The sequence below is a fragment of the Brienomyrus brachyistius genome, chromosome 11 (assembly GCF_023856365.1).
Source record: "Brienomyrus brachyistius isolate T26 chromosome 11, BBRACH_0.4, whole genome shotgun sequence".
NCBI classification, from domain to species: domain Eukaryota; kingdom Metazoa; phylum Chordata; class Actinopteri; order Osteoglossiformes; family Mormyridae; genus Brienomyrus; species Brienomyrus brachyistius.
This window is the reverse complement of record NC_064543.1, coordinates 14,123,402-14,142,428: the sequence shown is the minus strand read 5'-3', so window position 1 is coordinate 14,142,428 and position 19,027 is coordinate 14,123,402. Positions and strand designations below refer to the sequence as shown.

Genomic DNA, 19,027 nt, shown 5'->3' with positions numbered 1-19,027 from the left:
AACTTGTGAAGAGATGTGGAGAGAAAATGAACAAACATATGCAAAAATGCAAGACTTAACAAAAGAGGGAACAGATAAACTTCTTAAATTTGAACGATCAATCTTCCAGCGTGATGCCCCCCCCCACCCCATTCCTGGCATTATTGACACCTAATAATAGAGCAATTACTAAAGCTATCAGAAAGCCATTGAGGTGTTACACCTAAAAGATGGACGTTCCCACCCTTTCCAAGACTATCTGTGTCTAGACCTTCTTCTGCCCCAACAAAAGCATGTCTTCCTGCTTCCTTCCAGGATGTATGACAGCGCACTCCATGCACGCAAATTTGCCAAGATCCGCTACCACTTTTTGGCTCGCAACGCCAATGAGCTGTCAGTACTGCAGGACGAAGTGCTGGAGGTACAGACTGGGTGGGGGCTGGGGTGGGAGTGGCAGGGACACGGTGTCTGTAGGTATGTTCATCTGCGAGTGATATGCTGCGTTCCATTTAAACTCGTAACTCAGAAATTCCAAGTTCCTATTTGGAAATCTGAACTGCAATAACCCCAGATGTTGGAATTCCGACTTGTGAACTCGGAGAAATCTCACAAACCCAACCTCAGAATTAAAGATGGCTGCACCCTTTATCAACCTGGGGTAAATTTATCCAACAAGTTATCTGATTAAGCAAGAAATCCCTGTATTGCTAAATGGCTTTCCAACTTGTTTTACTGGAATACTCCTAACTTGTGTGTGATGTCATTCCCAGTTTCAAGTTCCAAACTCTGAGGTAAATGAAATGCAGCATTACTCGGGGCGTGGGGGGTGGGGTTGGTACACTGAACTGCAAGGTTCAGTCAGTTCACTATACTGTGTTCCTATTTTTAAGAGTGGTATTTAGTAAGCTTCAGTCTGTTAATATACCACTGTAAGTGCGTACACCAGAGCAAGGGCGCTGTAAAGGGGGGGTAAACGATGACGATTCTAGGGGCCCATGACTGTGAGGGGGCCCAGAGAAGCCCCCAATAAATGTGTTGGGGGGCCCTGTCAAGATTCTTTTCATGGGGCCCAAAATCCTTAGCAGCGCTCCTGCACCAGAGTCTCTGTCTGCAAGGGTCTCAGTCACTTTGCATTGTCTTCCGTCAGGTGTTAGAGGATGACAAGCAGTGGTGGAAGCTCCGGAACCGCAGTGGCCAGTCGGGCTATGTGCCGTACAACATCCTGGACTTGGTGAAGCTCGAGGAGCCCCCTAGCATGTCAGAACCCCTGTACAGCCAGGTAAACACACATCACCAGACCCAGCTACCACAGGGATGCCTTCACTATCCAGATTCCACGCTCTGTTCCCCAAATGTGGCAATATCTGCTCACTGAACAGTGGTCTTGTTAGGTTCTTGATTTGTTTGGAAGATGTTTACTTTTGTGCCGGGCCATTCACTGGACGCTCAACCAGGCTGCACTGAAATGCCTGGTTAACTCCATGATGCTCGTATGTTTGTGATGTGCTACTTCACTCACTTGTACATCGCTTTAGACAAAAGTGTCTGCTAAATAAAATAAATGTCACTGCATATCCATGAATGTTATTAAATCAGTATTAAATCGGCATGTCTGAGGGCCCTTGAGCAAGGCCCTTAACCCCCCAGCTCCCTGGGCGCCACTGCGGGTGGCAGCCCTCGCAGACAGCTTCCTCTACAAAGAGCAAGTTGAGGGAGGCGTACAGACAGTTTCCCCACGGGGATCAATAAAGTATCAATTATCATTATTATTATTATTAAATCATAACAAGATTTTGCTCCAATACAACAAATGATTCATGTTACATATACTAAGCAGCCTAATCATGATTCATAGTAATTATAGAACTATTCTGTATAAAAGCACAAAGAATGTGTGCAGAATAGAAGCAGGTGACACAGATGTGGGGGAAGGAAATGGGGACGTTGTGGTGGAGCATAGGGACGGGTTTAACAAAAGCAGAGAGGAGAAGCGTGAACAGAAGGAAGCCACTTCAGTGTCAGCGGAAAGGTGAGCAAAAGGAAAAAAACTGGCACTGAATTGTAGAGAGAGCTCCGGCACACTATCAGTATGATATCTGACGGTCATCTTTTCCCCTGTAACGATCTGGATACATTTTCAAGGAAGACATAACCTCTCTCTCTATCCCTGTAACTAGCCTGGCCAGTCTTACCGAGGCCCTGCCTCCCCCAGCCCTATAGGTCTTGGGGACAGTTTCGACACAGAGAGAAACCCCCGGGACAAACTTGGTGAGGTCCCCTTTTGGTCCCTTCTTTCTGTTGATGTAACTTTGGAGGGCTGTTTAAGCAAAGAAGCAATGTAAGCTTCTAGGAACCATTTTGGTATCAGTATATAGTGAGAAATAATATATAAGGAGAAATTTAATCTCAACCAGCTTGTGCTTGCGAGTCTGATTTTCACATCTGGCCTTTCCCACCCTCTTCCAGCACGGAATCAGCACATGGACGTGGTGAACGATGAGCTGCTGAAGAGAATCACCATCAACAAGACACAGCCTCCGGCGCGAAACTTTCGCGTCGAGCGGCCATCCAGCCACTCTGTCCCACTGAACTTCGAGTCGCCCCCGGAACAGGTCACCACATGGCTGAACGCCATGGGTTTCACCAAACCGTGAGTTACCAGCATGAATGAATGTGCGTGTGAGTTAAGTCAGTGTGACAAAAACCCGTTATTTTGACTTTGTGGGGACCGTTTTTTTCCGGCCCTCACAAAGGAAACTCAATTTTATAAAAATCTGTCACTGCAATCAAAAAAATAAGAATGTCAGAAGTCTTGTATTTTGTTTGACTGCTTATTTGCGTGCGCTGGGTAGGGGTTCACCTTGTCATGTTGGGATTAAGGTTTTTCCCATCAAAATGAATGGACAGTCCCCAAAGTCCACAAACACATGAATACAAATGTGCGCGTGTGAGTCAGTCACACCAGTGTTACAAGGTTTGACTGTTCAGATCTTTACTGTTTGGTTTTGATAAATGGTTAATGATACATTAGAGTGTGAATAATAACGCAATTTCCGTTTCTTTTCTCTGCCCGCTCTGTCTCACTGTCCTTCTCTCTATCTCCTCCCGGTCTCCGTCTGTCCTTTGTGCCTCTTCCTCTGCCTGCCTGCTCCTTCTCACTGGCCTGCCAGGACCGTGGACTGCCTGGGCATCCTTACCGGAGCCCAGCTCTTTTCCCTCAACAAGGAGGAGCTGAAGGCGGTGTGTGGGGATGAGGGCGCCAGGGTCTACAGCAAGATCACCGTGCAGAAAGCCCAGCTGGAGGTCTGTTCCTTTGTCGACACTCCGATACTTTCCCACTGTTAGCTGGTACAGATGCTTCTCCGTATCACTCAGAACAACAAACGGTGTGGAATAATGACCCCGTTGCACACACAGCTTGTACATAAGTGTGGGCTTCACTCCTAACTGAGGTTCTGTCTTTTACAGAAGAGCCGTGGAAGCTCTGAGCTCCAGGAGATCATGAAAAGGCAGCAAGAGAAAATTAACTCATCCGTCCAGAACTGAGGCTGGCCAGTTACCCACACTGCTGCAGTCATCACATCATCATTACAATTGCATCATGGACCATCTCACCCAAACCTCCACCTCTCCACAAAATATTGTCTTTTATTTTTTCTTTTCCTCCTGGACCTTCACTCTTCCAGTTAGTTCTATTTGCTAGATGCAGTTACACACTAATATATTGTGATATATTATGTTTTTAAATTGTATATTTATTTTATTTTTATTATTTGCATATTTCTCATTTTAATTTGCATTATTTCCATTTCACACTTTTCCTGCCTTTTTGACATTTTAACATTCAATTTCTGTGTCTCTGGCCTTGTATATGAGATGTATGATGCGTGTATGATGTGTGTATGATGCGTGTATGATGTGTGTCCATCTTGAGTATGTCACAGTGATTTTCTTGTGGGGTATCAATTAGAACTGATTTAGACTACATCTGTATAAATACCTTTTTAAACACCGGGCTATATACATGTAAATATTGCGGAATCATTTGTGGGACATTTATATATAAATCATTACTGTCACATTCATAGATAAATTTACATCTCAGATCATGTGGTTTTATACCAGTGATGTTCCAGAGAGAAAAGAAAGGTTTCTTCTGTGAGTAGCAGACATCAACATCTGAAGACAAGACAAAATGACAGAAATGGGAATGTAAAGTCGACGTCTAGCAATATCATGATCAATTCAAAAGCATCTTTGACACTAGACCCTGGTTCAGACTCTCTTTGCTATGTTTAGATTACCCATAAAAAAATTGTACATGATGCAGATTTGTTAGAAGGGAAAAGCATTAAGATTTCCATCATAATAACCTTAACCTTGTGGCTGGGTGGTGAAATGGAGCAGCCTGGTTTAAAGTCGGTTCAGTTTTGAAGACCCAGTTCTCCATCTCTGGAGAGTTCTGTGGGACAAGTGAGCAAATCTAGATATTTATTTCATTTACCTTATCTCAGTTTCAGAATAGGAAGTAAAAATACCAGTAAATTAGCTCAGCAATCATTAGTATAATTTCCCTGTCTGAAACCTCACAGAACAGACATTGATGCTCTAGTTTAAGACTAAGTAGGACATAAACATGGTCTATATAGTCTCTACCCTGTGATGCCCAATGATCCTTAGCTCCACTAGGGATGCATAGTATCTAGTTGGGGCATATGATGGCACATTAATATTCTTATCCTAAAATGGTCTTTAACGATGTACTGAATCAAGTACTTAATGTATATAGGTGTTGTGGAGAATGGTGAATAAATACAAGCAGGGTTAACCTACCATTGTGTGGTCTTTGTTAATGTCGACATGTTGACAATGTTGTGCCATTTTCAGTGGGATATGATATAGGGCAGAGCCAATCACCCCCTCTGGTGACACACAGATCAGCTATGCACTGTGGTTGGAGGGGAAAGGGTCAAGGCCACTGTTAGGTTAGTATGTGGGACCAAAAAGAAAACATTGCAAGTGAAGTCATGTCAAGCAGATGAATATTTTATAATGAAGAAGCAAAGATTGTTAATAGGGCTGGCAAATGATTATTTAAATTGTGATTAATCACATACCTTGGTCAATGATCAGACATACAATCATGTTATAATATATACAATCACGTTGTATACCTAGGCACCACATGGGCTTCAATCAGCACTGCTACTGGGTACATGGTGACAGTGGGTACAGAACACTGACAGTGGATGCAACACATTAACAGTAGTATAAGACTGGAAGGAAGGAAGATGACCACACTGATCACCATAATAGGCTGTGTCTAAAGAACTCATGGATCACACTCATGAAACTGAATTCCTTGAGCAACAGAATCTCATTTTCACTTTTACAACCTGATCAAAATTAACCTTGACATTAATATTAACATATCAACGAAAAAAGCGATGTCATTGAAGCTGTAATTTCATGACTCAGTTTACTTCACTTTATCACTGTCATTCACATCAGAACAATAAACTCGACCACAAAGTCCTATTTTGCTGAATTATATATTTAACGTTTACAGCTTAAATATGTACACATACGCCCGAAATGACAACTAGCCCCACGTCACTTGGAAATAAACGAAACGCATAAAAATATGAATTTTGAACATCTGGAGCCACCATATCTTGCGACGATTTCAAAAACAGACGGGTGAGTGTGATTTCATTGATGATATTTAAGATTGTATTGTTTTCATAGTTTAAAATGATTAGAAAGAAAGAATTTAAAAGTATTTGAAATTTAAAGCATGATAGTCTTCTTTAAGTAATCAATTTTAAGTTAATACAAAATCTTGTCATCTTGGTGCGTACCCGCCGTGTTACGTATCTTGGTACTAACCGGAAGTGTACGGCAGTGTGTTTGGCGAGTAAAGCGGCAAACGTTGATTGTTGAATATATTGTCTTGCACGTTTGCATAGGACAATACATATCCGTAAGTAGTTGGGTTTTATTATGTAATGTTTTCGATTTCATTGACTGGTGTAGCTTCCCAGCGTTTATGAGAAGTTATTCGTGTGGTTTGATGACGTTTAGCTAAAAGCGCTTCACGTGGTTGTGCCGTGTCTCTCTCTGTGTGGTGTTTGTCTTCCCATGTGTTAGGGACGGCGCGATGATTATCCCCGTGCGCTGCTTCACTTGTGGAAAAATCGTGGGAAACAAATGGGAGGCTTACCTTGGCTTATTACAGGCCGAGTACACCGAGGGGTAAGAGATATTGTAGTTTCTTTGCTGTGGGAAACAACATGCCTCCCCCGAAGCAAATACAGTGTAGCCCCCAAACAGCACTATTGGTCTTTTTTCGCTGATAATTCATTTGCGCGCAAATATTTAATAATAATAATAATAATAATAACGCATACATACATACTTTATTCATCCCCGTGGGGAAATTGTCTTTGCGCCTCTCTCAACTTGCTCTTTGTAGAGTAAGCTGTCTGCGAAGGGCTGCCACCCGCAGCGGCGCCCAGGGAGCTGGGGGTTAAGGGGCCTTGCTCAAGGACCCACAGATGTGCTGAGGCTGGGTTTGTACCGGTGACAGGCATAGTCCACTGCGCCATACGTTATTTTGTTACTATTGAATTAAATGCACAGTGAAAACCAACGTGACTTCTACGTTATTTTAATATATCGTTGTATCTAGGTACAAATCTAGGTACAAACTTTAGTTCTCCAGTAACGTATTCCTGAGTTTTGTTTGGGATTTCCCACGCTGTCATATCAACAGACTTGCTCTAATCAACTATTTTCTCTCCAGTGCTGGTGTGATATTAAGCTAAACTAAACTTGTGATATCCCACTAAACACTCAACAACCGGGTGGTGACTTTGGCAGTGCTGATCATACTGCTCGATGCAGTTAGTCATAATCGGCAGTTTGGGAACAATTTGGTGTACCAAAATATCAAGTATGTTGGACTGTAACCGGTATTATCCGTGATCAACTCACAGGCACAATTAGCATAATGTTTTTTGTGAATGTAGGTTACATCCGTACTATGTAGGTTACATAGTCTGGCCTAAATGATAGTCAATTTATCTCAGACTACCTTAAATCCAAGAAGTTATCTGGCCAAGCAAGAAATCATGCTTTGTGGAATACCCACCTGGATGGTGACTAAAATGCCACACAGCATCATTTGGGCCACTTAGGTTTTTTTTAGCAGAATGGAAATTGTGAAAGCTGGAAAAAAAAAAATACAGATATTCCACTAAACGCTCGACCGACTTTTGGGGGCTTTGCAAAACAATGGTCAGCACCACCAGTCTGTGGAAAAACATTGTTCAACAACATGTTATCTAAAATCACTGGTCCTCAAACGTCTTACACTACATACCACCTTGGAAAATATTACACTTCTGGTGTACCAGTGGCAAAGAACATTTTGTTGAGGATGGAGGGTGATGACAGTAATCTTTAACTACGTACCACATGACGTAAACATACACTGACACCTTCATGCCCCACATTTTGAGAACTGCTAGTGTAAAGTAAACAAAGCTAACACAAGCTTTACATATTCTTAGACGTGTACAAGGGTATACAAGCCATGTGTGTGTGTGTATTTTTTTTTGTTTTTTTAATTGTCAGATAGTGACACCAGGGGCCTGTTTCACAAAGCAGGTTTTCTTCCTTGTCAGATTTAAGGCAGTCTGGGATAAATGGAATTTATTCCATTCTACTTACCTTGAGCCCAGTCTGCCCTAATATTTCAAGTTCTAGTTTTCTTAACATGTTCAATAATTGTTTGTATTAGTGCTCTGTTGATCTCCATGAATAATGACCTATTAAGAGATATTAAGTAGCCCCTGCTTGAATGGTTATGTAACGGGCAATGCACAAGCCATGCATTATCAGGGTTGCCAACTCTCACACATCTGGCATGGCACCTGCACCTCCAGACTCTCACGGTCATGCAAGAAATCTTGCAGCAAATCTTTAGTATTCTGTTATAAACCTGAAATTAGCTGCCTCAAAAATGTTGGGGTAGTTTGCAAACCCTACAGACTATTTACATGGTAATAAAACTGTTGCAACATGTTCAATAATTGTATTAGTGCTCTGTTGATCTCCATGAATAATGACCTATTAAGAGATATTAAGTAGCCCCTGCTTGAATGGTTATGTAACGGGCAATGCACAAGCCATGCATTATCAGGGTTGCCAACTCTCACACATCTGGCATGGCACCTGCACCTCCAGACTCTCACGGTCATGCAAGAAATCTTGCAGCAAATCTTTAGTATTCTGTTATAAACCTGAAATTAGCTGCCTCAAAAATGTTGGGGTAGTTTGCAAACCCTACAGACTATTTACATGGTAATAAAACTGTTGCATACATGCAAATGTGCGTGCAGACTTTACAGTCTCGCGGCAGGCAGCTGAGCGAAGTTGACAACCCTGCATTATACGCTTTCAAACGCACGGCTGCAGAGGTGAGACCACCCCACGCCAAGTGGCTTGTTCCATTGCATATTGGTACTTGATGACATTATTTTCACATTTAGTAAGCAAAAACATTTATTAGTAGAACTACAGTTTAGACTTGGTACGGCGAATGCGTACTTGCGTACCAGTTATGTGCATCCCTGACTGCACATATTTAAATGCATGTCAGAAGCAAAGATATGTATTTTAATTTAGCTTTATGTGCCTTGTGGTATTCAGCAGCATTATGGGTATTTAGTGTTTACCGGTTATTAAACCCTGACTTGCATGCCATCTCATTTGGGCCTCTCTCCCATTTATTGCGGTATGTTAATGTGTTTCCTCCTGCTTGTTGACAGTGACGCCCTGGATGCCTTGGGCTTAAAGAGGTACTGTTGTCGCAGGATGCTGCTGTCACATGTGGACCTCATTGAGAAATTGCTGAACTATGCCCCCTTGGAGAAGTGAGGGATCCTGGGAGCCTCCTGGAACCTTAGAGCCGTTCACGTCCATTAGTGCACCAAGGGACACCTGCTGTAAATGTAATCCTGCTTCCCATTTATCTGTACAGTTTGTAATGATTAAATAAAGTTTTCACAAATGTGTGTAGCCTTGTAGTCTTTCATAAGGTATGTAAAACTTACTGTGAAAGGCCGTTTTTTATGAGTGTGATGAATATAGTGTTAAGTAAAGCCAGTTTCTGAATGGGTGATGCTACTCCCCCCCCCCCCCCCCCGAATGTGATGGTTAAAGTATGACAGGAAGTGTTTGCAGCTAGTCTGGATGTGGGCCTGCAGTGGACGGGCATCCAGTACACAGTGTCCCCTGCCTCAGGCCCTGTGTTTCCTGGGATCTCCATGACCCTGTAGAGGTCATGCTGTTCCTTGAACCTTCTCTGTTACATCACTGTAGATGTAGCATTAATGTCTACTGCCTTCGGCCAGCAAAAAAAAAAAAAAGAAAATAGGCCAGTTTCTATAAATGAATGCCAAGGTAAATGTCATTTTAATAGGCATTTATTTATATTACAATTGTTTCAAGCAAGATACATTTACCTGTATACCATACATTTGTTTTCCTTTGTAAAAAAATAAATCATAAGTAAAAATAAAAACAAATTCAGAATGTAAAAATAATTACCAAGGTGGTTTAGAGAGCATTTTGGCATCTGTTGGTGAATTAGGGTTTGGACCCATTGAGAGAGAGAGGCAATGGAGCCGGTTCTTTTGCAGGCAATAGAAGACTAATGCAGCTCTGAAACAAATTGAGACCACAGCACAATATTTTGGGTGTATTGTGAATAATATGTATTTTTTGCTGCAGCCTGATTCTTCTGTTTCTCATTAATGAAGGGCTTCTTCCTTGCTTTATGGGACTTCAGTCCTGCTTCTAGGAGCCTGATACGAACTGTCCTAGCAGTGCACTTCACAGCTGCACTTAAGGTTTCCCATCTGATTCATGATAGACTGTCGGATAAGTTGATTGTCATCTCTGGAATTAGAGAGTCACTTCTGCCCTCTACCTGGCTGGATTTTGGCCATTCCCAGTGTCTGCTGCTTCACTTTGTTCTTGTGTACTGCTGTCTTAGAAATTTTGAGTGCGCAGGCAACCTGCATTGTAGTCTTTTGCCAGCAGAACAGGATTAAAAAATGTATATAATCAGTTGCATCTTAATTTTTTCCAGAGCTCTACGTCATGGCAGACACTATAACTGCAAGTAGTATTACAGTGTTAAAGCTTAAATCGACTCCGAATACATGCACTTCCTGTACACTTCTGAGAAGCCTTGCAAGAATTGCATGAAAATATATCAGACAGTGTAAAAGCTCTAAAAAAAAGTACCTACATGCAGTAATACAGTCCACCTGGCCTCCCAAATATAGCCAAAGTTTGTCATTTGTAATGCACTATTTCTGGTGCTTGTATATCACTTTGGATTCTATATAAATGCAAATATAAGCCTTGCAGAGAGGACCCATGCAGCACGCAGTACCCATGCAGAAAATGCCTTTGGTCTGGTGTTAAAGGAAGTGGTCACACTACAAAAAAAAACAGCCTTTAATGATAAAGAAATTCAAAAAGCAGCAGTTAGCTGCATCCCTTTAGAATTTAAGTTGGTACATATTCTTGTTGATTACTGTGCTGCCAGTTTTCTGTAACTTTCTTTGAAACCCACTTTCAGTGTATATGAACCGAGTGTCACAAGTGTTCTGGCTGACATCTGTTTTTATCCTTGTCCTCTAACCAGCACAAAGGTTAGATGTATTAATAAGCCATTAACTATGGTGAATTTTTACTTAGTTATGTAGAATATTTGAAATCTGAAACTAACGAGAACAAAAATGCACTGCAGAATTACCAGCATCAGTAACATTCCCCATTATTGTCATAAAATTCTTATTTGTGTTGAACTGTTTATGTTTACTACGTATAAGGTGGGGGGGGGGGGTGGTTATGCATCCAATTCTACAGTCTGGACAGTAAGAATAACTAGCATTACAGAGGCATATTACAAGTATAAAATATGAAGCTGGAAGCTAATTTATCTCAGCTTCATGACAATTTGTCTTACAGCACAAAAAATTACTGCACAATTTTCGTAGCAAACCTGCTTGTTTCTCGCCTGTGACAGCAGAGCACTGATGGTTTTGAATGCGAGAGCCCTTCACGGTGTCATCCACAGAAATCACATCCGTTCCTATGTCAAAATATGGTGTGTTAAGAAATTTGTTTCCTTTGAAATCTGTACTAAGCAATCAGAGCTTCACAAAATGCTGTTAGAACAGATTGTGAAGCACTTCTGGAGAGGAGCAGTTGTCCCGCACTTTTAATATAAGAAGCTAATTGCTAAGGGCTCTTTGCTGCGTTCCTCCTTCTGTATTGTGGAACACAAAATAAGAACATAAATTTCGCAAAACTGTTCCTCACCTGTGACACCAGACTGACAACGGTTCTGAACACCGAGCTCCTGTGTATTTTCATAGATAATGTCCATAGCTTCTGCACAACAGAAATTAGAACCAACATATGCAGAGTCAGATAGTCCCAAGAAAACATTATCAATCAGTAAGCATCAACATTTTGAGATGATCGCTTCCACGGCCAATGATAAAAATCATGGAGCAATCAATTTTCATATATGCTATCACATGCATGCTAGATAGTGTAACCGTAGTTGCTGTGCACATTATATTTTTTGGATTATTTTAATTAAGTGTATGCCACTGATTTATGTTGTATATTATTATTATGCTTTGCAGTAATTTTATTAAGGTCAATATATATTTATTTTACATTACAATGTTATGCTGAATGATCAGATTTAATTATTTTTATTTTATTTGTTATCAGTTACAGTACTCTATTATCTTTGTTATATTTACATGCGTTACATTAAGGTTCAGTATGTTCCGTTGGTTAACTGTATTATTAGTTGCTATTTGCCCTGGTACACAGGGGGCAGTTTTGGAGAGAAGCGTGAAAAAGGGAGGTTGGAGCGCAGCTGGAAAAGTTGGAAGGTGCTGTGTTGCCGTGTGGTGATTATTAAAAACGATTGTTCAAGGAACTGTAGCCCGCTTACTACCCACAGCCCGAGAGAGAGACTGGCACACGCTACCCACTCATCAAGAAACCAGGGTTACAATAGTGAATATGATGCACAAATTAAGATCACAGATTTCGTAGCAGAGCTTTGTTACTCACCTGTGACACCAGAATCAAAATGGTTCTGAACACCGAGCTCCTTTATATTTTCATAGATAATGTTCATAGCTTCTGCACAACAGAAATTAGAACCAACATATGCAGAGTCAGATAGTCCCAAGAAAATCTTCATATATTCTGGAGACAATATTTAACTGATGACATCAGCATGGTTAACCAGTCATTTGGCACTATGTGCTCTGCCAACAACATACACAGAGGCGCAAGTATGTGTGTGCATAGTGAAGGCCTTACAGCAGCCTCCATTTTTAGTTCATAGTTAATATACCCTCTATATAAAATTTGCACGTACACAAACTCACACACAGACATATGTATATATGCTATCACATGCATGCTAGATAGTAAATATGATGCATAAAATAAGATCACAAATTTCGTAGCAGAACTTTCTTACCTGTGACACCAGAATCAAAATGGTTCTGATCACCGAGCTCCTTTGTATTTTCATAGATAATGTTCATGGTTTCTGCACAACAGAAATTAGAACAAACATATGCACAGTTTAATGGCAACAGCAAGTGATTTTATATATATATATATATCACTATATATATATATATATATATATACCATATATACACACATATATCCCATACACTCCATAAAGTATGTTTGTGTGGAAAGAGCATAATCTCAGTAATGAATGATTTGCATCCTGTAAGCACCAGTCCCCAGCACATCATATTTATCACTTGTTTAAATTTTCACCTGTGCGCCTCAACACTCTGCGGTATCGGGAAACACCAGTGATGAGCAGGACGGCAAATGCCAGGGAAGCAACCGCAAGAGTCAAAATCCAGCTTTTTCCTTGCAGAGAATCTAACACACGCAGATGTCATAAATCCACAAGACACATCATGTTACAAAAAACTGACAGAGGTCCACATTCTCGCATAACCTCCAGACTTAGAACTGCAAAGCAAATCTGATTAGACATGTGCTCTTAAGTAACCCAGCTACAAACGCTAGATTAAATTTCACGATACAATTGCGACCAGCTCCAAAGCAATAGGGTCTTAGTTTACTCACTCTGGGGAAACAAGTCTTTCTCAGAGATGGACTCACTCTCTGCTTCACTCAGGGGATTACGGCATATGCAGGTGTAGGTTTTATTCAGGTGATCGCTCTTCCAAACTGTCAGCACTCTTTCACTGCTGCTTTCCTTTTCATTTTCCTTCCAGAGGAACTTCCAGGAAGTGTGTTTGGCATCCTCGCCACCACAGGACAAGGTGCAGGCTGTCTCGTTGCACGTGTGAGTGATGCTGGGTTTGGGGACTGGTGCTACGAAGGAGAAAGACCCAAATATTTCAGTAGCTGATTGATTTCACGTTATATTAGCTTTCATTCGCTCATTGGTGGAGACTGTCCACCAATGAGGAAAGTCTGACATAAAAAGAAAGACCAGTAATGGAATTACTCACTGCAATAACTCATTTAACCAGAACTAATATTTAGTCATGAAAAGTAAAAGTACCTGGTATAAAAAACAATGACATTTCATCAGGATTTATGGAGTGAGAAGCGCAATTTGTTACATTTCTTATGAACAGAGACGTAAGTTTGGTTTCGTCAGCCCCAAACCCCCTGCCCCCTAAACACACACAGCCCCAGTGGGCCATACCCAAATCTATACCCTTGCTAATGTATTAACTGTGGGTTAACTGATTTCCTTGTCTGGTTCACTTTTCTCAGCTGTGGTATCAAAGAAGAAGGATTCTAGAAAGTTTCAGCTACTGAGGAAACTCAGTGTATAATATATTGCTTTATATTACACGCTATTTAAAAATTACTGGATGTTATCAGACCTCCTACAAGTCATTGTTCCAACATTGTACATTTATATCAACAGTTTCCGATTTAACCCCATGTTTTGTTTTGTTTTTTGAAACATCAGAGCACAAAGAAGGACATAATTCTTAAAAAAGAAAAAAAAAAACTAAAAGGTTTACCGGGTAATAAATAAAAACGAAAGAGGTGATCTTCAGTTTTCTACAGCCAGTCTCATATGATTCACGCAATTACAGCAAAAGCAGATTTTTGTAAGTAAAGAAAAATAAAACATTACTTACAGAGTACAGTTAGCTGAAAATGCGCTGGAGGTCCTTTTCCATTTATTTCAACAGAATAATTGTTGTTATCATCCGCCATTAGTAATTTAACTTTTAACACCCCGGTGATGTTATTCAGTTCACATTTGTTTTCACATATCTTATAATAATCCACCTCAGTATCAGAACCGTCCCATTCCGCTGCCTTGCGTGAACCAGACTTCCAAGTGATGCTCGAGATTTGCGTACGGCCCACTTTGGGATCTAGTTCAGCCTGCCCACCTAGGAGCGCAAAGACCTCTTCACCTGGAAAGACCAAACCAACAACTATCATAGAGTTCGATCAACTGCTCCCACGTATCTCCCAGGTAACCAACGCGTTGTGTCATAGTCACACATTGTTTTTGTTAATGTTATTCAGATGCATCAAAATGTACTTTGATACAAAATACAGCCACCAAGCAAAGTATCAACATAAACTACACTATTTTGTATTTTTAAATACAAAAATACATATAACATACTTCTATATTTGCCTGTTCCTTCACAAGCACACTGACTCAAATGGCCAAGCATAACAGCGAGATTTTTTCACTTCATAGTAAGACACAACACAATTGTGAAATCAAAAATGGTAAGTCAATCTAATTTAAAAAAATTATAACGATAAACTCAAAATGCTTTTTTTTTGTAATTTAATTAGGGAAAAAAATGCTTCTTTTTTGCACCAAATAACACAGATCAACAAAATCTAAAATGTAAAAATGACAAACACAATTTAAACACTTTACTCAGCAACATCTTAAAAACTTTAAACACGAATACAACTAAATAGAGCTTGTAAGTCTTGTTATCTATTGTCCTTCATGACCAACCATTGCAATACATAAAAAACTAAACTCCCTCCTTGTGTAGCAAGCGTGATATCATCACGCACGCATACTTTATGGGGAAATATTTATTGTGTTTTTAAAATATAAAAATACTAAACATCTAAGTATTTCGATAGAATTACATGCTGTCGATTTAGCTAATTTTAGTAATATTTAATAATATGGATTTGCCGTAAGATATCTTTCGCTAGCGTCAGTCTGAAAGCGTGAGAGTTGCTCCAGACGCGTGAAAATCGCCAACCTTGATAACGTAGAAGTCCATCTATGCATCTATACCGCGTCCACCTATACAGTATCTGCAGTGACCCATCTACATGTGTCTCATCATCTTACTTCTTACCTGCGCAATCATCTCTGAAAAGTCCAAAAACTAAAATCAGTTTAGTCAGATTTATTCTATATAGTATCATTAGCAACAGAAGAGCCCCAATTCTTTGCTATTATGATCTTGAAACCGCCGCGACTATTCCGTTTTCTCAGCGTGACGACAATTTGAAAACTCTGGAAAGTTTTACGTTTTCCGAGACCCTGTCGGTAGTCTCACACCTTTACTGACAAGATCTTCACAGTCGATTTGTACATGACTGAAGAATCCGTACACAGTACGTGGTGGGGGTGAGCGACGCTGTTTACAACTGTTACAGGAACCGATAGTAAATGTCTCGCCAAAATTGTCTCACTTCAATTTCCTCTGGTGATACAGACAAAGTCTTACAAAGGTGTGAACTGCTACAAGTGTATGTACTCTTGACTTTCTAGAGCTCATTGGAGAATGAATACATTGAGCTGGATCTTTTAAAATTACTATGTAAATTTCACAAAACCCTGACTACTTTCGTTTAAGATGCTAGTGATACCATGTCTTTTCTAAAATTGTCTAATGAGTTGATCACTTTTTGGGTGATTTCATTAAAGTCATGCCGCCAGCTCATTAAAAAATGGCCAAGGTGAGAACAGCATGTTCAGCTAGATGTAGCCTCACAATTAATAAAATTAAATTAATAGTGCAGGTGTTCTAATCCTTCATCTGCAAACGGCCAAATCTTCTCTGTCATTACGTGGCATTTTTACTGCCAGAAACATTAAGATGAATAGTTAACAATGTACAGGCTATCCAAGGTGTCCCCAGGCTGACTGTGAGTGACCCTCTACCGGATGGGGGGGGAGTAAGAGCATAGGAGGGTGCCCAATGGGTCTCTCTCTCTCTCTCTCTCTCTCTCTCTCTCTCTCTCTCTCTCTGGGTTATGTATATATTACACTGTGTGTGTAAATTTCCCCACAATGTGATAAAAACCTGTCATTTGCACATTTTTGGTCCCCACAGCAGGAAACTCCATTTTATATATATATAAAAAACGTGACTTCAATCAAAAAACCAAAAATGCCAAAAGTCTCGTCTCATATTTTGATTGGTTAACTTATTGTTAAGGTTAGGGCTGGGTAGGTCATCGTGTTTGGATTAGAGTTTTCCCCATATAAATAAACAGAGAACCTCCAGAAAGATATAATTACAAACCTGTGTGTGTGTGTGTGTGTGTGTGTGTGTGTGTGTGTTCTTTGTTATGTGTAGATGTTTTCCCAGTTTTCTTTCAACACTTTTGTGAATTGCTATCTCTAAACTGACCAGGTTGTGTTAATGTGCGTGCCGCTGTGTGCCCTCTGACGGACTGTCCTGTGTGGTCCAGGCTCATTGCAGACGATGTATGGAATACATAGAAACGCATTGTAATGTCAAACCTCCATCTACAGTCTAGAATGTAACTGGTTAAGAAAAACCTTCTGGCAGAATCTGTTCCTAAAAAGCCCGAGTCACAGGAACAGCTCTACTTAAGCTCATCCGCGCATCGCCGGTAACCTTCCTCACCTCGCTGTCCTTGCAGACTGTTCCGTTGGAATAGTTTCACTTGCCATTACTGCCTGCACTATTCTTGTTTTCTGATGTTCTTTTCAGTGCTGTTTTCTGTAGCTCGTTCTTGCACCACTGTGCTACCATGCAGTTGTTAATGGTCAGTCACTGGAAGCTTAGCCCAGCATCAATTGTACGTAAGTTGACTCCTTGACAGCAGTATGTTTGCGATGTATTATGTGCCACTTCTTTGTCACTTTGGACACTAGTATCTGATAAATAAATAAATAAATGTAAGTGGAGGTGCACATAATGTTAGCACCATGCTTCGCCAGAAGAGGGCGCTATAAATCGATGATTTTTCACTTACGTTTTCTCAAATATAACGTAACTATTTCTGCAAATATTGTAAATTGTTGCCTCAGAGGAAATCGGTGGGTTTAGAATGAAATGGAAGGTTAAAATGCACGTTTATGTTTATGTGGAGCTATGATGATTACCACAGTGGTATCATGTTCCGCTGAGAAGTGTCAGGCACCAAAATAAACTTAATTATTCATTAATACGCCGTTCTGCAAACATAGCTGATTCAGGCCCATCAAACCCTCTTTTCTGTTTCATTGTGTGATTACCCCTTTCTTACCGGGTTTTTGTGCTTATCAACCTCGCTAAAAGTCGAACTCCCTGCCTCTCTCAACTCTGCTCTCTTAATATTCACTCTTAAGCTTTCCTGTAAATTGTACCAATCGCCCAGAATACTAAACACCTTCATCATCAGACTTCCTCCTCCGCCTTCCCTTGCTCTGCCTCTTCCTGTGACTGTGATGCTTTTTTCTCTCTTCACTCTGCGTCCTCCCTTTACATGTTGTTCAGCCTGTGGTACTTTAGCTAGTGTTTGTCATTAAGCCTTTACAGAGAGCTAATATAAACAGGCAGCTCAACTGCCTGAGGTAACGTGTAGCTCAGGGCTTGTTTCCGGAGGCAGTCTGGGCTTGAGAGGTGACGACAGCAAAACTGCTGATCGGGAAAGTCCAAGGCGGAGTGTCTAACTGAACCCAGGTATAAGTTTATTAAACAAATTTCTAACAGGTTAATAAATGGTTTTAAAATAAAATTGAAAAAAAAAAATCAAACAAAACCAAGACCAAACAATGTCTTACTCTGTTCATTATATATTCAGCATTTAAACAGATTAAGTGTCTGCTTTGCAGTAATTCTACACAAAGATACATTTCATCCCATTTGCACGTCTTAGTGTCAGGCAGACGCGGACCAGCTACTATTTACAAACATCATGATTTATTTTTTGTTTTATGGATAGATTGGATGTCAATGCTGTAATCCCACAAACGGCATCACACGTAGTAACTGCAGACATCTGAAAATCCCTTTCGCCGCTCCCTCTCATTCCAGTTAAAATGCTTCATGGGCATGACTCATAACTCAAAACGATAGTTATGGCCAGGTAGTGATGCGAGAGGCAGGTGCACTGTAAACAGAGTGCTTTGTCGCTACGGCAGGAGTGTCATGCCTGAAAAGCTCCAGAAAAACTCCGCACCACTGCACTCTCCAGTTAGCACACCCCATTAAGCCAGATTAATGACTGGTTACTTGAACGCTTAAATGGATCTGCCTGTTACTCTATCCTAAGCTTATTTACTTTCCATCCCACTAGTCTATCCAAGCCATTTATATTTAATAGTTTCTAAGGCACAATCTCCAAAACATTAGTTCTTGTAAAGTTACCAGTTCAGAATCTAGATAGGCAACCTTTATGAACGATGGGTTAATAGGTTTCCTACTTTTTGAAATGTCACTTGCTTAGTTCTCTATCTACAACCACGTTTTGCATGCTAAAATGAATGATGGAAATAATGAGTATATTTCTGTAAGTCTCAATGGTTTCTCATATAACATAAAGTTAAGTTGTAGAGGTAATATTCCACAACCTCATTAGTGGGATAACTTTCCTAACTATTCTGACTGTCAGGTTTGTTTTAACAATTATTTTGCTCCTAAATTATATATTGCAATTTTTTTCCATATGTTTAGGCTATGGG

The 19,027-nt window shown here is 40.4% G+C and overlaps 3 protein-coding genes across 10 annotated transcripts in view; 2 read left to right on the top strand and 1 right to left on the bottom strand.

Annotated features, from left to right (window-relative positions):
• The window catches only part of eps8l2 (EPS8 like 2), a 37,169-nt gene extending 32,358 nt beyond the window's left edge, over positions 1 to 4,811 (top strand). For all 4 annotated transcript variants that reach the window (XM_049031354.1, XM_049031355.1, XM_049031353.1 and 1 more), the window contains 6 exons: positions 295 to 400; positions 1,127 to 1,258; positions 2,157 to 2,247; positions 2,446 to 2,629; positions 3,150 to 3,282; positions 3,448 to 4,811. In XM_049031354.1, coding sequence (XP_048887311.1) covers positions 295 to 400; positions 1,127 to 1,258; positions 2,157 to 2,247; positions 2,446 to 2,629; positions 3,150 to 3,282; positions 3,448 to 3,525 — 724 coding nt within the window. In that variant the 3' untranslated portion in view covers positions 3,526 to 4,811. The remainder of the gene's footprint in view (positions 1 to 294; positions 401 to 1,126; positions 1,259 to 2,156; positions 2,248 to 2,445; positions 2,630 to 3,149; positions 3,283 to 3,447) is intronic.
• Positions 4,812 to 5,645: 834 nt separating this feature from the next.
• On the top strand, positions 5,646 to 9,060 carry polr2l (RNA polymerase II, I and III subunit L). Of its 2 annotated transcripts, none has more exons than XM_048969399.1 (3): positions 5,646 to 5,679; positions 6,130 to 6,234; positions 8,814 to 9,060. In XM_048969399.1, exons 2-3 carry the CDS (start codon positions 6,140 to 6,142, stop codon positions 8,920 to 8,922), a joined length of 204 nt encoding a protein of 67 aa, XP_048825356.1. In that variant the 5' UTR covers positions 5,646 to 5,679; positions 6,130 to 6,139; the 3' UTR covers positions 8,923 to 9,060. The 2 variants fall into 2 exon arrangements, with proteins under 2 accessions (XP_048825356.1, XP_048825357.1); XM_048969400.1 differs by lacking the exon at positions 5,646 to 5,679 and adding an exon at positions 5,834 to 5,962.
• A 478-nt stretch (positions 9,061 to 9,538) lies between these two features.
• On the bottom strand, positions 9,539 to 15,708 carry LOC125704082 (uncharacterized). Of its 4 annotated transcripts, XM_048969394.1 has the most exons (9): positions 15,462 to 15,708; positions 14,250 to 14,534; positions 13,210 to 13,461; positions 12,889 to 12,999; positions 12,575 to 12,646; positions 12,157 to 12,228; positions 11,383 to 11,454; positions 11,063 to 11,152; positions 9,539 to 10,076 (listed from the first exon to the last, which is right to left on the bottom strand). In XM_048969394.1, the coding sequence occupies exons 1-9, from the start codon at positions 15,529 to 15,531 to the stop codon at positions 10,039 to 10,041; spliced, it is 1,062 nt and encodes a 353-aa protein (XP_048825351.1). In that variant the 5' UTR covers positions 15,532 to 15,708; the 3' UTR covers positions 9,539 to 10,038. The 4 variants fall into 4 exon arrangements, with proteins under 4 accessions (XP_048825351.1, XP_048825353.1, XP_048825352.1 ...); XM_048969396.1 differs by lacking the exon at positions 11,063 to 11,152; XM_048969395.1 differs by lacking the exon at positions 12,157 to 12,228.
• Between the last annotated feature and the right edge of the window lie 3,319 nt (positions 15,709 to 19,027).

Excerpts from the sequence above, each read along its gene's own strand:
- polr2l (XM_048969399.1), top strand. The coding sequence starts at position 6,140 with ATGATTATCCCCGTGCGCTGCTTCACTTGTGGAAAAATCGTGGGAAAC. Across the intron at positions 6,235-8,813 it reads CAGGCCGAGTACACCGAGGG|TGACGCCCTGGATGCCTTGG; the intron begins GTAAGAGATATT and ends GCTTGTTGACAG.
- LOC125704082 (XM_048969394.1), bottom strand. The coding sequence starts at position 15,531 with ATGATACTATATAGAATAAATCTGACTAAACTGATTTTAGTTTTTGGA. Across the intron at positions 13,462-14,249 it reads TTTTCAGCTAACTGTACTCT|CACCAGTCCCCAAACCCAGC; the intron begins GTAAGTAATGTT and ends TCTCCTTCGTAG. Across the intron at positions 11,455-12,156 it reads TTTTGATTCTGGTGTCACAG|AAGCTATGGACATTATCTAT; the intron begins GTGAGTAACAAA and ends TCTGTTGTGCAG.